Source organism: Cyprinodon variegatus, unplaced genomic scaffold, assembly GCF_000732505.1.
Source record: "Cyprinodon variegatus isolate N-32 unplaced genomic scaffold, C_variegatus-1.0 Scaffold607, whole genome shotgun sequence".
Lineage (NCBI taxonomy): Eukaryota > Metazoa > Chordata > Actinopteri > Cyprinodontiformes > Cyprinodontidae > Cyprinodon > Cyprinodon variegatus.
This window is the reverse complement of record NW_015151060.1, coordinates 423,013-438,078: the sequence shown is the minus strand read 5'-3', so window position 1 is coordinate 438,078 and position 15,066 is coordinate 423,013. Positions and strand designations below refer to the sequence as shown.

The window sequence follows — 15,066 nt, the reverse complement described above, 5'->3', positions numbered from 1 at the left end:
ATAGCCTTAATTTATCATAATCAATTGGATTTTGGTCTTTTTGGTAAAGGCATATAATCTGATAATGCACCTTTAAGTTGATGAAGACACTCTCCTCTTTGCTTTTTTTTAGGAGACCCAAAGCTTCCAGCAATGGACTCAGGTATGAAATGGTTTTGTTTTGTGGATGGGTGGGGTAGTGGGGGTACATTTGTCTTTCTAACAAAATGTACCCTCTTCTGTCAAGGCAGTTATATGCATTATATATATGTTTACAGACAATGCAAACTACTTATAATTCTTTTTTTAAACTGTCTTCAGTTTTGGATTTTATAAAAAGGAAAAAAAAAACGTCAACAACCAAACAGAACAAAAGGACATGCACAAAATATAAGAGCTGTTATCTGCCTCGTGCAGAATATGAGTGCATTTTGTTTACATTAATTTGCAAGGGCTGTGTAAATATAATATGCTCATATCAAAAATGATTTCTTACGTTCCTCATTCAGTAGCAGATATTTCCCGAGATAGCTCTGATGCTTTAACTCAATGTGTCGCTTTGAATGACGTGCAGACTTGTTTATTAACTCACCGTTTGCACAAAAATTTTAGTTTTTTTTTTTTGTCCAAGTCTTCCTTTCTTTATTCATAAAGTTCCAATGAAAAACTTTGTTATCAACAGGGTCGTAACCAGGATTTTTGAAATACCGAAGTGAAATATTGCGATAAATCATACTTGACGAAAAAACTTCCTAATATGGTGACTTTTTAAAATATATTTTGGAACTGTGAATAAAGAGGGTAAAATCACCAACCCATCAAGGAGGTGAATATGAACGCGTTTATGATAACAATTCCAAAACTAACAAAATTAGAGTATTTGAGTGAGTGAGTGAGTGTTATTATTTTTCATATATTATTATCATCATTATACTATATTATTATTGTTGTTGCTGTTATTAATATTGAATTATTATTACTACTATTATTATTGTTACATTCATCATCATGCATTAACATGGCCCACTAAATGAATCAAATGACTTTCAATGTGGACTTTATTTTTTTTTTTAAACAAATGAGAATGCATGCTGATATTTACACCAATCAAAGTATATAGTTTTGACATTTCTCTAAATAAAAAAAAAAAAAAAAAAAGATAATAATAATAAAAAACGGGGCTGTTTATCAACTGATCGCGAATGTGAGCTGCGTGTGTCGTTCATTATTCTCAATCATTTCTCACTTTAACGTTCATTACTTGAAAACTGATCCTTTCAGTTCAACGCTCACTTAAAATATGTACATATTTATTAAATGCCGTTCATGCAGAAACATGTCTATAGCCCTTTAAGTCCTTACCTCATACCAAATAAAAAAGCTTTGAATTTGGACTTTTTGCATTAATAACAATGTATCATCAACATACAGTGTAATTTAGCGGTTAGGATTGATTTCCTGCAGATTTTTATGCTGTTTTACATTGAAATAACTGTGAAGTTGATGAATAAATTGTCTTATCTTTTTGCTGTTGATCAGGTTCTACAACTCAGGCAACAGCCCTACTAGGTAAGAAACAATCTATAAAATCTTGTCATATAAAACCTGTGATTGTTTTAAATGACTATTTCCTAATTTACAGAGAAAAGCTTTTGTTTAATAACTATTTTACTTCTACAGTCATTTTGTTCTACATCTGAATGAATGTTAACAACTTTATGAGAAATAAAAGCAGATAGAAAAAACGTGTTCTGAGATATATTTTTAACTAATAACATAAATGAAGATTTCTGAATGAGTCAAAGCTAAGACAATGTTCTTTAAAATCAATTTCGCTCTGGTTGTGAGAATTTGTAATTTTAACAGAAAACATGAATGTTTTTTTAAACAAATATTTTAAATACCGGTAATAGTCTTTGTACCTAAAACCAAATAAGCTGTTTTATATTTAATTACAATTTAGCCTTTTATTTTCTCTTAATTTTTAGTCAAGTTCTGTCAACTAAATCTTTCTGCAAGTAAATTTAAACTTGAAGAAAATATTACGCTTATAGACGTATTTCAAAAAGTGTCCTGGCTATTTAACTTTGAAAAGTGGTGCACAGGAGCACAGGAATGTAAATTTCTTCACCAGTATTTACATCCTTTACTGTGATTATTATTTCAGTTCTAGTAGAACTGAGTGGAAAGTTGTTTTGGTTTATTTAAAAAAAAGGAAGTGGAACAAATTTATGATTAAAACACCTTGAACCACAAGTATGCTTAAAATATCACTTAGAAAAGACAAGTTTGAGGAGCCTTGGTTGCCACAAAGGAAAAAAGTTGAACCACCAAAATGTTGTCATCCTTTCAAGTCCATGTACATATTTTGGTTTGTTTTGGAAGTCATGATATTTAAAGTCCTCTGTATCATTGATGGATGAAGTACTCAACAGTAGTACTTGAGTGAAAGTATTAATATTCATGGTCAAATCTTACTCAACTACGAGTAAAAGCTACTCAGTCAAACATCTACTCAAGTTCAATTATTGAAACACTAGCTTTGGAAAATACTTAAATATTCAAAAGTACATTGATTAAAAGTACTTAAGTACTCAACAATACAAATTAAATGTTGTAATATCAGTACATTTCTTTATAGTTTTACAAGTAACTTTAAAGAACCTTGTAACTTTCAGAAACCACCTGATGTATTGATGCGTAGAACCACTAATTCTACACCACCTGGAAAGAACTTCAGTATAAAAACGGCACAAAAAACAAGGACAGCTACCTAAATTATTATTATTATTATTTAGAAACACAAAAAAAATAAAACAGGAGAGTCTCGATTCTCCTCACTATTCATAAACTACTAATTATATCAGCCCTGAGTTTCTCACATTTGTGGAATTTCATGTCGCGTCCAAATTCAGCCCTGAGGGCAGCTATCCCACATGATGAAATTGCATCTCAAGAAAGAAAAACAGCAACAGCGGTTTACAAACCTAAGCTGAGCCAAAAGAAATAAATAGAAGCTTCCTCAAAACATAGTGGAGTAGAAAGTACAATACTTGACTTTGAAATGTATTGGAGTGAAAGTCATAAAGTGCCCACCCAAAAACTGGCTTAAGTAAAGTAAGGACACAAAAAAAAGTACTTAATTATAGTAATAAAGTAAATTTACTCCATTATTTTCCACCACTGCTCCGTATTTATAGAACTTGGTAAATTTAAAGCAGTATTCTGTTAGGGAAATTAAGCTTTTGGAGTTTTGCAGTAAAACACAATAGGGTATTTTTGGCTACAAGCATATTACTAAAAGTGTTACAGTGTAGTTTCGGTCTGTGCAAAAACACGCATTTTTTTTTTCCACATAGAGGGAAATTGCGTCTTTGTATCAGCCTGATCTTTTCCCTATATTTGATATAAACATGTTGGTCTGTATGGTAAATAAAGTTTGTTTATTCTTTTAAACAAGTTCACCTTGACCTCTTGCCTTATCAGATCGTTTCTGCTCAATCTTTTTTTGTTTTTTTTGCTGTTGTTTGGTTGAGCTGGGTTCAGTTTGGACATAACTTTTGATATATTTATCTTTTCCAGCCAAAACTGAATCATCGGCCTGGATAAATAATCTAGAGCCATATGGCAATTGGATCCCAATGATCAAACATAAACTATCATACATTTTGTTCCTGTATTTTTGGACTTTATCACATAATCATAAAACCTGAACTAAATTACCTTCTTCAGATTTGCATTGCCAACAATCTGATGTGGGTGTTGTGCAGTTTTTACCAGCAGATGATGAATATGTCATTACCTGGAACTGGAAGTTATAGCTAATGATCAATGTCATTCTTATCAAGGGTAAAACCAGGTAATGATCTTTAGTTAAATGATTATAACTGACATTTTGCTCAATTGCTAGGTGTTATTAACCGCTTACCTTTGCGGCTGAACGTTTCTGTTAAATCCAACATGTCGTCACCATGAGTAAATGTCGGTAACTTGGTTTATAATTCAAGCACACTTAGTAATCATTAACCACAAGGCATATATGTATTTCTGTCTATTCAATTTGTCACTGAAAGGAAGTAGGCTCTGCTCTTTTTATAAAACCAGTCACTGCTGTATAAATAACCACACACTACAACAATTAAAACAGAATGGGTGCTTTATTTATTGAACATAATAATCCCTTTTTTATCCACTAGACGTTCAGAAACTCATTTAACATGGCGTAACCGCTATATAGTGCCCTATATACTGATTAGGGCGGACATTCGGATATGACAGAAATAAGATGTTTATAAAAACGATGGGTGCCATGGCAACTGATTTTAACGGCAAACACAGCTAATCCACAGCTAATCTAACAGGCCAAAACACACTACTGCAATCGGGCTAACCCTGATACATTAGCAGCAAGGGCAGGATAATAACCACAGGAAAGGAACTACAAGATGTCGGACTGTCCCAAAATCGTCATAAATATCACCTACACTGCAAAAAATGGAAATCTAAGTAATTTTTTCTTAAAATAAGTGCATCTTTTCTCCAATTGAGGACAAAATTGAGACACTTTGCCAATGGGACAAGAAAATTTATATTTAAGATAAGAAAAACACATTTGCATTGTCTTATTTCAAGTTCATATTATCTACGTATCTTATTTTATGAGTAAAGATACTAATTTCATTGGCAAATCATCAAATTTACCTACTCAAATTAAGGGTAAATACACTTAATTTGAGAAATTTTTACTTATTTCTTGATCGTTTTTGCAGTGTATAAACCAAGCTGAATTTCACAAGATGGCCGACAGACTCACACGTATTCGAGTGGCAGCATGTGTAACAATGTGCATTTGGACTGGGAGAAAAGTAAACAGAGACAAACGACAGAAAACACAGACAAGAACATGACAAAAGAAAGATTAGGACTGGAATGGCGGCTGTAATATCAAAAACACATCATTTGAATGTTTGCCATAAACATCAGCAAAAATAATTCAGGAGATCCTTTTAATAAACTTATCAGCATTTAACTATTATTTTTACTTGCCCAGGCAAGGTACCTATTGAATTGTAAAGATTCTTAACTTTCTGCTACACTATGGGAGAGGAGAGGATGGGTTCTGTATTGAGCAGCTGTTTCTGCCAAATTTCAGCACACAGCTGTTTCGAAGAGGGATGTAGTCCTTTTGGCAGCAAAAATGGACTACGCCTCCTGAGATTGCACCACGTGTAACGTGATGTCCAGCTGGAAGTTCAGGTTTCTCCATTACATCCAGACTGAGGTCCAGGGAAAGGGGTTGCCTCTGTAGATTTAAAGAGGCCGCAGGGCACGATTCAGGATGTGATGTCCGAGGGACAGGTTGCATCAAAACACAGCCGTAATCTGACACCCACAGTGAAAATGTTCTGATCCGTAACATATTAGTAGCCCTAATCTCGATAATCTGGAAGGAGCCCAATAATAACGATGTATAATTTTAATCTGAATTTAAAGAATCCTCTCATTTACGTTTTAGACACCAAACTAGGGATACAGTTGCTGCAGTTGCTTATCCAGTGTGCTGCAAATCAATTTCAAGAAATTTTCTAAGTTTTATTCAACCAGCGTTAGGAATAAGTCTAACTTTAGAGTAAGAAAATCCAGGAAGAATTTGTATTTTCTTTCTCATCAAGAAGCAGCCAATCAGATGTTAGGTTTTCTATGGAAGTGGGTCCAGTCCTGCCCACTGAGTTTAATGGGTGACGTTCTGTAGTGAAAATAATGTTAATAAATTTACTTAACAAAAATAAATAAATAAATACATTTAATCAATTATCATCATAATTTAAAATGCATATAAAATTATTTAATGGCATATTAAATTATTCACCTCTATATTTCATTTATTAGTACATTTAGCTTTTTAATCCTGTATAAAGTAAATAAAACATAGATTTAATTATTAAATAGAGCATTAAATAAGATGCTTGTTTATTTCATTTAACATTGATTATTTCATGATACATTTATTTATCTTATTTTTATTTAATGATAAATGCATTTATTAATCAATTAAATGTTGTCTCTTTTTACCCTCCATAGGTCTATAATAGTAGAAGTATTGCAATTTCTAATTTACAGCAGTTGACTTATTTTGTAAACCAAGAACGCCCCAGTAGTAAAGTTTGGGAACCGCTGCCTTAGGACACAAATTGTAGGCAAACATTTTTGTGAAGGTTTATGGTTCATTTTAATTTGACACGTCCAGGCTTCCTTTGTTTGTTTGTCAGTCATTTCTTTATATTTGAAGTAAAAACAGAATCAATGCTGAAATACAATCAATAATACAAGCTGAGCTAAAATAAATCTTCAAACCGACCCCCATGCCGGGAATTGGAGGTCTTTTAGAATAGATGAGGAAAAAGCCACTAAGTCTGGAGCTAATTATAAGGCCAGTTTTCATTAGGATGCGGTTGATCCAGATGTGACCGAAAACTATTCAGCTGCATTGTATGTTTCTCGCCAAATGCTTATGAATTACCACTGATTGTAACAAAAGTAAATATTGTTGAGTTTGTTTTGTTTATTTTTTGCTTAAAATGAGCTTCAGATGATTAAAGAATCAGGAATGCAAAGAAATAGTTACATTTTTTTCTTTGCAGAAACGTCTACAAGCCATCAGTCTACAAGAAACTCCACTTCTAAGGCTAACATGCACCAAAGCACATCAGGTAAGAGGCAATAAAGCCAGTGTATGTTGTCATTTGCAGCTGTCTGTGTTTACATTTTATTGTCATGGTTTTTTCATATCAGTGCCATATTTTGTTTTGAGTTTCTCAGAGGTTTTCCTTCTTGGTGCATTCTGGTTTAAACTCTTATAGAGGTGTCAGTCCTTATCTTTTGCTCAGTCATATCCTTCTGTCCCCATCCCCCTCATCCTGCATCCTCTCACAACCTTGTTTAGATTCCCCCTGTCAAACTCTGCTGGTTTTCTCACGTACAGAGATCTGTGTTTTCCCTTATTTTCTGTAAGTTTATCAGATCCCACATAAGTCTGCCTCGGACCTATTTCCATGTGTGTCCCTACCACCCAACTACATACATGATATCTAATGTAAAAACAAAACAATGGTGAAGGACATTAGTATGTTTCCTAAATCTTTATAAATATGGGTATTTTGACCTTGTGAGTGGATATGTATATAGGAAATGTATATTTTAATGTATCAACAAATTCCACTGTATTGGACATTGTAGTTAAAAAAAAAATCATGTTTTGGGCCTAAAACTTTTTTCATTTGGATTTTTCTGAAAAACTAAGAGTTACATATAGGGACAAAAATTTAAGTCAGCATAGCTAATTGTAATCTTTATCTTCATTAATTGGTTTGCCAGAATTTTTGTGTTTTTCTTGAGAAATGGGGGAAGACCGAGTTTTAGAGTTAGCTTTTCAGTTAGAGGCTCAATGTTCTGTGAATGTTCAATTTAAAGAATAAAAAAAAAAAAAATACTAATAAAGAGTAGATGTGGGCGATACCGGGAATTTTGTATTGATACGATTCCAAGTAAATACAGGCTCAGGATCACCGATATCGATACGATGCCGATACTTTTTACATTTAAACTAATTGTTGACCTTTCAGTGTTTTTGTAATTTTGACTTTAATCTCAGAATTCTGACTTTTTTTTATTGTCAGAATTCTGAGATTAAAGTCAAAATTCTGAGATTAAAGTCAGAATTCTGAGATTAAAGTCAGAATTCTGACTTTTTTCCCATACTATACTGAAATAAAATAAAAAAAATCTCGTAACTTTTTTTTTTTTTTTTTCCCAGTGGCCCTAATCCTCTTCCGTAGAAATTAGTTAGACTGATGTCAAAATAATCAGTATCGATATCGGCCCTAACAGTACTGCATCGGTCAGTCTCTAGTTCTGACCTCCTGGATGGTCGACCTGCTTCTAGAGTAATTTTGGTGAGCTGGCCACCAGTGCTACATATTTTCTCCATTTGTAGTTATAAACTTTTCCTAAATCCTTACCAAATCGTTTGTCTACAGTCTTAATATCACCTGACTTAATACATTAAGTTTAAAAAGTCCCAAAAAGCCTTTTAGGAATGACGCATAAAATGTTGGTTTCTGCTGCTTCTTATTCTCAGGTGTGGCAGTTTGTTAATAAACATTACAAAATCTTTTCTTTTTCGCATGCAGGAACTGGAAGTACGACAACAGTGCAGCCCTGTACAAATTCAAGCTCTACACACTCACCAATGGAAAGGAATAATAAAACCATCTCAACCATAACTGCAGGTAATCCTATATTCCAGCTTTCTGAATGGAATCCAGTTTGATTTGGCTAAACGTTGTTGCCACCATTAATAGTGATCTACAAAGAATTTTGAAATAAATTCATATTTTACTTGCATATTGTTTTACAATCTTCCACCGTGCTTAACAGTAATCATGACAGGATTCTCCGTGTTTTTTTTCTGTTGCTATACAGCAAAAAGTTCAGCATTAAGTTACTGTCACAATGTTATCTATCTTGTCCTGTACTGTGGGTTATTAATGCATATACTACATGTTATGTGGTCTAAATATGTGTCCACCCTATGGCCCATTATCGCTTGTAACCTACTGCTTAATGACTGTGGGCCAATGGTATGGAGTGAATTTTGTTCCAATATTCTTGCAAACACTTTGGTAAATAGATATTTTTGATAAAATGCCATTCAGAAATGAAACTGTAAAAGATGGATTCTTTTAAATATTTTGTGTTAGCTAGATTTTCTTTCAAATTTTAATTTCTCTAGATGTTTTCAACATGGTTTTTCTTCATTTAATTTCTGAAATTGTTTTACAATTCATCTTCTCTTCCCTTCTTGGGGTGGACTTTCCTCTGGAGTGAGGAGTGAAGGCACATCTCTATTGGTCTGTTGGACGTTCCAATTACAAAAAAGGTTCTTTGCTGCTGCAACAAATATGGAACAAAATTCACTCCATATAAACAGGAAAGTTATTGATTAAAGAAAAAAATTAATAAAACAATGCTATTTATGATTTAAAATGGCAGACAAGCTCTGGCAGTAACATTTAATTAGTTAAGGAGCTTGTGTCTAATACCATGAAAATGATTAGCTGTGGTGTGAACAGATGCCTGGCAGTGTTTCCCACAGGATTTTAGGAGACTGGTGGGAGAGTCTCTGGCCCTCGGGGGTTTTCATGTGTGCACATTTTTAAGCTTGGTGTATCCCACTTAAAGGGGAACGCCAGATTTTTTACATTGGGCCCTTGATTTTACGTTGTTACATCATGTTCTACTCACCCATATGAGGTTTGTGTCATTTGGAGCTGTTCTGAAGATATTCCGTTAGGTTATATCCAAGTGATGTCTTCCTACGGACAAACGACTTAAAAGCACAAACTAAACTGTTCATAATTTATTCTTTATGGTACAACAGCATTTAAAACATGTAAGCGAATCACTGTCCCCCAGACATCCACGGTTATATTTTTATATTTATATATTTTTTAAACAAAGCGGAGTGTGTATGACATCATTCGCAAAAGACCATCAGTGCTTCCCATTAATGGGAAACACTGCCTGGTGTTGACCTTCTTGGTGGTCAATATTAGCATGGTGCTCCATGAAGGCTTCAAAGGCCTTTTCTGTTTAGGCTGTGGATAGAGAATGACTGTCGGTTGGTATGTTGGTCTCTTCAGGCTTTTACCTTTTTTTTCCCCTTTAGGACTTTAAGTGAAACATGTCAAACTCTTGTTTTTTTCCGTCTAATTTATTTCTGGCAATTAATGGAGTTAATTTTATATGAGCCTGAGGACTCTGGCTCTGTTCCTTTCCACATTTTTTCGCCGCATTTCTTCATGTGAACAAGAAGTTTTATCATCATTGGCAGTGTACTCAGCATTCCTATTCTTCTTTTTAAGCCTCTTGGCATATGTGCCTTTCTGTGAGTTTTATGAGTTTGATCTGCTTTTTTATTGCAAAATCCATGGTTTCTAGTTTTCTCAGTTTAAAAAAAATCCATGAGCTAAAATTAAAAGTGCAGTTGAGTCACATTTCATGTTATTAGAAAGAAACAAAATACTTGTAGATTTATACTGACTTGGTTTTAAATGGCTATACTTTAATCCACTTAACCAAGTCCTCTATAGAGGTCAGACTATGGGCCTATTGATTAACTTCTGATGTTTCAGGTCCATGCCAACCAGTAACCAGACAGAGGACACCTCTCACTGCAGCTACAGCTTATCGACATTACAAAATGTGCCTCAGTCGTAATAACAGTACATTTATTTCCTATGACGGATATACAGCAGAGGATTAGGGGCATAAAGAACTCACACACAAAAACAGGATACTGAATCTTAACTTTAATCTCAGAATTCTATTTATTTTACCTCTGAATTCCTTTATGCTCAGAATTCAGCGTATTCTCTGAATTATGGCTTTAATCTGATAATTTCAACTTTAATGTCAGATTTCTGGCCTTGATCTCAGAATTCTTACTTTTATCTCACAATTGTGACTTTTAATCTCAGAATAAAATTTTTCCTTAGGACTCTGTTGTAAAAATCCAGGATTACCAGTTTGAGTAGGAATACTACTAGACAATTTTTTAAGAATGTTTCTCAGATTAAAGCAAGAATTCTGAGAATAAAATCAAAAATTAATATCCTTTTATATCTCTATCTAAACTCTATGCTATGTTTTAATTATGCATCTAATCGATAACTTAAATCTTAGACTTAAACATCTGGAAGATTTGCCAAATAAACAGGTTTAACACACTGATACCCACTCATTACTGCATCCATACAGTGTCTGGCCTGCGGTCAAAATCAAATAATTTACAAAATAATCCTAAACGAGCATAATCTAAAATTATAATCTAATTACAATTAAAATAACTCCAATTGGGGAAAAATTAAAAAGTATTAAATGTGTTTTATTTAACATACCATCCCTTTCTTCAAAAAGTCTTTTAGTTAATGACTTAATTTGTGATAATCAAGTTGGTTTATGTTGCCTTACAGAAACTTGGCTGCAGCAAGAGGATTATGTGAAATTCTCACTTACCCAAAAATTCTATGCGACGAAGAGTAGCAACAATATTTAAGTCTGACTTACTAATCACTCCTAAGTCAGTTAATAATTACAACTCTTTTGAAAATGTAACCCTTAGTTTCCCTCATCCAAACTGCAAAGCTGGAAAACCTCTTCTTTTTGTTACTTTGTATGGTCCGCCAGGTCCTTACTCCGAATTTTGGGATTCCTATTTGATTTAGTGTTGAATACTGACATGGTCATCATCGTGGGTGTTTTTAACATCCATTCTGACATTGAAGGTGATAGCTTAAGATCAGCCTTTAATGCTATCTTAGATACTATTGGCTTTGTTTAAAATGTGAATAGACCCACACATTCTTATCTTCATACTTTGGACCTTGTAGTGACGTATGGCATTTAATGTGAAGAAATAAGAGTATTTTCTGACAACCCTGTCCTCTCTGACCATTTTTTAAATAACTTTAAGGATTACTTTGGCAGAAAGTGTTCTCCTCCCCAAAAGAAGGTTTCATTTTAGCAGATCATTATCAGATAATGCAGTTATAAATTTTAAACAATCTGTTTCACTTTCTCTCTCCTCTGTGTCACTGAGCAGTGCTGCAGAGGGTAAAAGTTTAGTTTATTTCCCTTCAAAGGTTGATGATGTTGTTGATGGGGTTGCTAGTTCTCTGCGTACTGCCTTAGACAACATGGATTATGGCATCTCCATTTTTACTTCTTCGTTAAATTTTGTAAGAAAATCATCTCTGCCTCTACAGGATTGGATTTTGGTTGTAACAAGTATCCACGAATCCTGACAACACCCAAGCAGTTTTAATGACTCCAGGTAGCAGTCTTTTAAATGTGTCCAATAAAACAAACAAAAAAAAAACACTTATGCAAAGTAAAGCCTCTCATTCCGAGTAAAAAATGTGCATCAGAATCCCTCCTATAGCAAAGAGCAACAGCGTTTAGTTTGTCTTTTTCACAGAAACAATTCTGAGCGCAAATAACTGATATTATAGAAGCTAACAAGAGGAAGAACTGTATCTGAGCATGTTTTTCTTTTTTCTGTTTGAAGCAGCCCAGAACACCATTGGTATCACTGTATCCATGGTGGTCCTACTTGCTGCTGTTAGTGGTGTTGTGTTCTCAATATGTCGAAGGTAAGATGATCTTAAGAGCACATTTAGCAAATATAAAAGTTTAAATATCTGAGCTGACAAAAATTGTCTTTCTGTTTTTGTTTTCTAGGAGGAATCGACCAACTTCTACACACCAAATAGAGATAGAGGAAATGCAACCGATGAATCCTGTTTGATCTGAAATCTTGAATTTGTATAGAAGAATGTTAATGGAGGAAGGAAGAATAGGAAACTTTTATTTAATTGTTGACTTAAAATACTGTTAATTCATCTTATTGTGAAATTACTTTTTGAAATCTAGTGTGCAATTTACCATTATGTTTGCTTATTTAAGAAATGACATGGACAGAAAAAAAGTTTACAAGATGTTAAGTCGTGGCTATGCGTTACTAAGGTGTGGGTACAAGATAGTCAAATTGTTTGCGAGGGTAGCATAGCATACATTCAAGAAACATGGAGAACTGACATAATTTCATTTTAATTAAACCTTAGAATGAACTATAATGACATCCTGTGATCTCTTGCAATTAAACATTAAGTGATCATTACTAAGATACACTTAATTCAGGTGCTGAAGGCATACGAATTGAGATGTAAAGATTATGCGGACATTGGCCACATTATTGACTTGATCCAGAAGGAGCTGGAAGGACCCAGGAGACTGCATGGTTATAGGTGGAGGCCCAAAAAATGGCAGATGAACATCATCGGGGCAAAAAAGGAGGATGTAAGGTTAATCATTGCACACTGGTCACAACTTATCTATCTCGTACCCACGCATCAATAATGCGTCCTGTAAACTTTTTTTCTGTCCATGTCACCAGACAGGTTCTGTGATTTAAAAGAAAAGAAAGGGAACATTCTCTGTTTTCTATGGTGGCTTCATTTAAGATTGATCCTCTTTTTTTGTTTTCTGAATTCCGCTGCATGTTAGGTGAAAAGGACATCCAATAAACAAATCTAAACAGTAATTATCCATTAGGAATGTACTACTCTTCTTATGGGAGTGAAAGGTTAAAATAAATTTTATGACTGTAGGTAAAAGGTTTATGTCATATTCTTTTTATGATTGCAAGAGAGTGTCTTGTTATAGTATCTGTTTAAGCACCATTGTTTGTCTTCTTGTTTATTCACTGAAATCAATAAAAACTACTATGCTGGCAATCCCTCCTGCCAACCAAGGCCAACCATAGATTTTTTAGGGCCCTGTGCAGAGTTTAATTTGGAGCCCTACTTCCAGATAGGCACCATCAAAGTACTGGTTTAACTATAAAAAAAAAAATGTATATAAAGTGTAACTTGGATAGCGGGTTTTTCTGTTCTGTTCGGTTTATTTATATTAGAGAAAAAAAATATTTTGACTATATTTTTTTAATATAATTACTGGTTGCGTTAAAAGTGAAGAACATAAACTATGCATAAAATGAATTGCTCTGACAGCATTTCAGCTTTGGGCATTTAATTAGCATGCTGAAAGCTTTCCCCCGCAGCATGTTGCCGTCAACATCTTGTTTTCCCCACCACATTTTAAATTTACCTTTATTCTGGCCTTTTTTGCTGTTATTGTGTACTCACATACATAAAATTTAGTATAAAATTCCAACTTACATTTTAAGTTTGACGTTTTCTTCTACAACGGAGCTTGACACTATGAACATGCTCCTGCAACATTTTTAAAAACTCGTTTAGAAATTTTACAAGTACAAATCGCAACTGCTAAAGATTTTTTAGAAAAATACCTACATTTCATGATGTAACAAAACATTATATTTAGATTTGACAACTCAATTGTTTGTGAGTTTTTGAATGTTCCTTGGTGCCCCCTGCTGGTTTGGAGGCACAGGCAGCAGCTTCAACTTATCTGCTGAAGTGTATCAAAGAGAGGCCCATTCTTTTTGTTTAGTCTGTACATACTTTTAGCTAGACATAGTAAGATCAAAATATTCATAACATATCAGACAGTTACCACTCGTATTCCCTGTATGTATGTGAATGAACTGAAGTGTTTTTATTGTGAATATTATCACTTATATTTTTATATAAAAATCCATGCGTGTGAAATGATCCAGATTTAATAAAGAGAACAAAAGAGTTTGTATGAATCTGTCATTATTTTTTGCAAAATTCCTTTAACACGACATCTGTTCAACTCTAGTCCTTTAGGATACTGCAATATATACACAGGGTGACCAGATTTGGGTTTCTGAGGAGGAGAACCAGCCCCAGAGCTCTGGGGCTGGTCCGGGTCTGGAGTCAGCGGGGGAAGGAGCGACAGAACCCGACCCCGTGACGCTAGCCGCGACTACTGTCACCAGTCGGGTTCTGTCGCTCCTTCCCCCGCTGGCTCCCTCCCCCCGTCTGCCGGAGTTCTGAGCTCACGGCTCGGTTCTGCTGCACTGTTATCGACCAAAATCCCGGATGATTTTGAAATTCCCCCCGGACGTTTTTTTATATATGAAAAGTAGGACATGTCTGGAAAAATAGGACATCTGGTCACCCTAATTTAGATTTCTCTTTCCAAACACCTGTGCATAACACATAACATATGCTAGGTGTTTGAGCTATTTGCTATATTTACCAGCTAGCTCCTAACACCTGTAAACCTTATTTGAAATATGTTGAGGTAATCCAGCCATTTGATTTAGATGTAGACGCATTTGAAATTTGCAGGACACTACCCTCTGGTAGCCTACTAGGTGTGTAAGCTTTGAACTAAACAAGCTTTGCAAACTTAATGAATTTGGCTCCACATTTATCACCTTTTCAGACTATTTGGGTTTTTTTAAGTGACCAACAACAAGCAAAGTTTAACTGGTTTATTAAATGAAGATGAAAAACAGAAGTTGGATCTGGAACTCAGTGGACTGGCGAACCAGAACTAGAAAGTCTGAAGGGG

General features: G+C 34.3%; 1 protein-coding gene across 3 annotated transcripts in view; it reads left to right on the top strand.

Moving 5' to 3' along the window:
- il15ra (interleukin 15 receptor subunit alpha) overlaps positions 1 to 14,245 on the top strand; it is a 19,883-nt gene extending 5,638 nt beyond the window's left edge. For 2 of the 3 annotated variants that reach the window (XM_015392799.1, XM_015392797.1), the window contains 6 exons: positions 113 to 142; positions 1,519 to 1,548; positions 6,621 to 6,689; positions 8,169 to 8,267; positions 12,107 to 12,191; positions 12,280 to 14,245. In XM_015392799.1, coding sequence (XP_015248285.1) covers positions 113 to 142; positions 1,519 to 1,548; positions 6,621 to 6,689; positions 8,169 to 8,267; positions 12,107 to 12,191; positions 12,280 to 12,346 — 380 coding nt within the window. In that variant the 3' untranslated portion in view covers positions 12,347 to 14,245. The remainder of the gene's footprint in view (positions 1 to 112; positions 143 to 1,518; positions 1,549 to 6,620; positions 6,690 to 8,168; positions 8,268 to 12,106; positions 12,192 to 12,279) is intronic. The other variant, XM_015392798.1, reaches the window with a different exon arrangement.
- Positions 14,246 to 15,066: the final 821 nt, after the last annotated feature.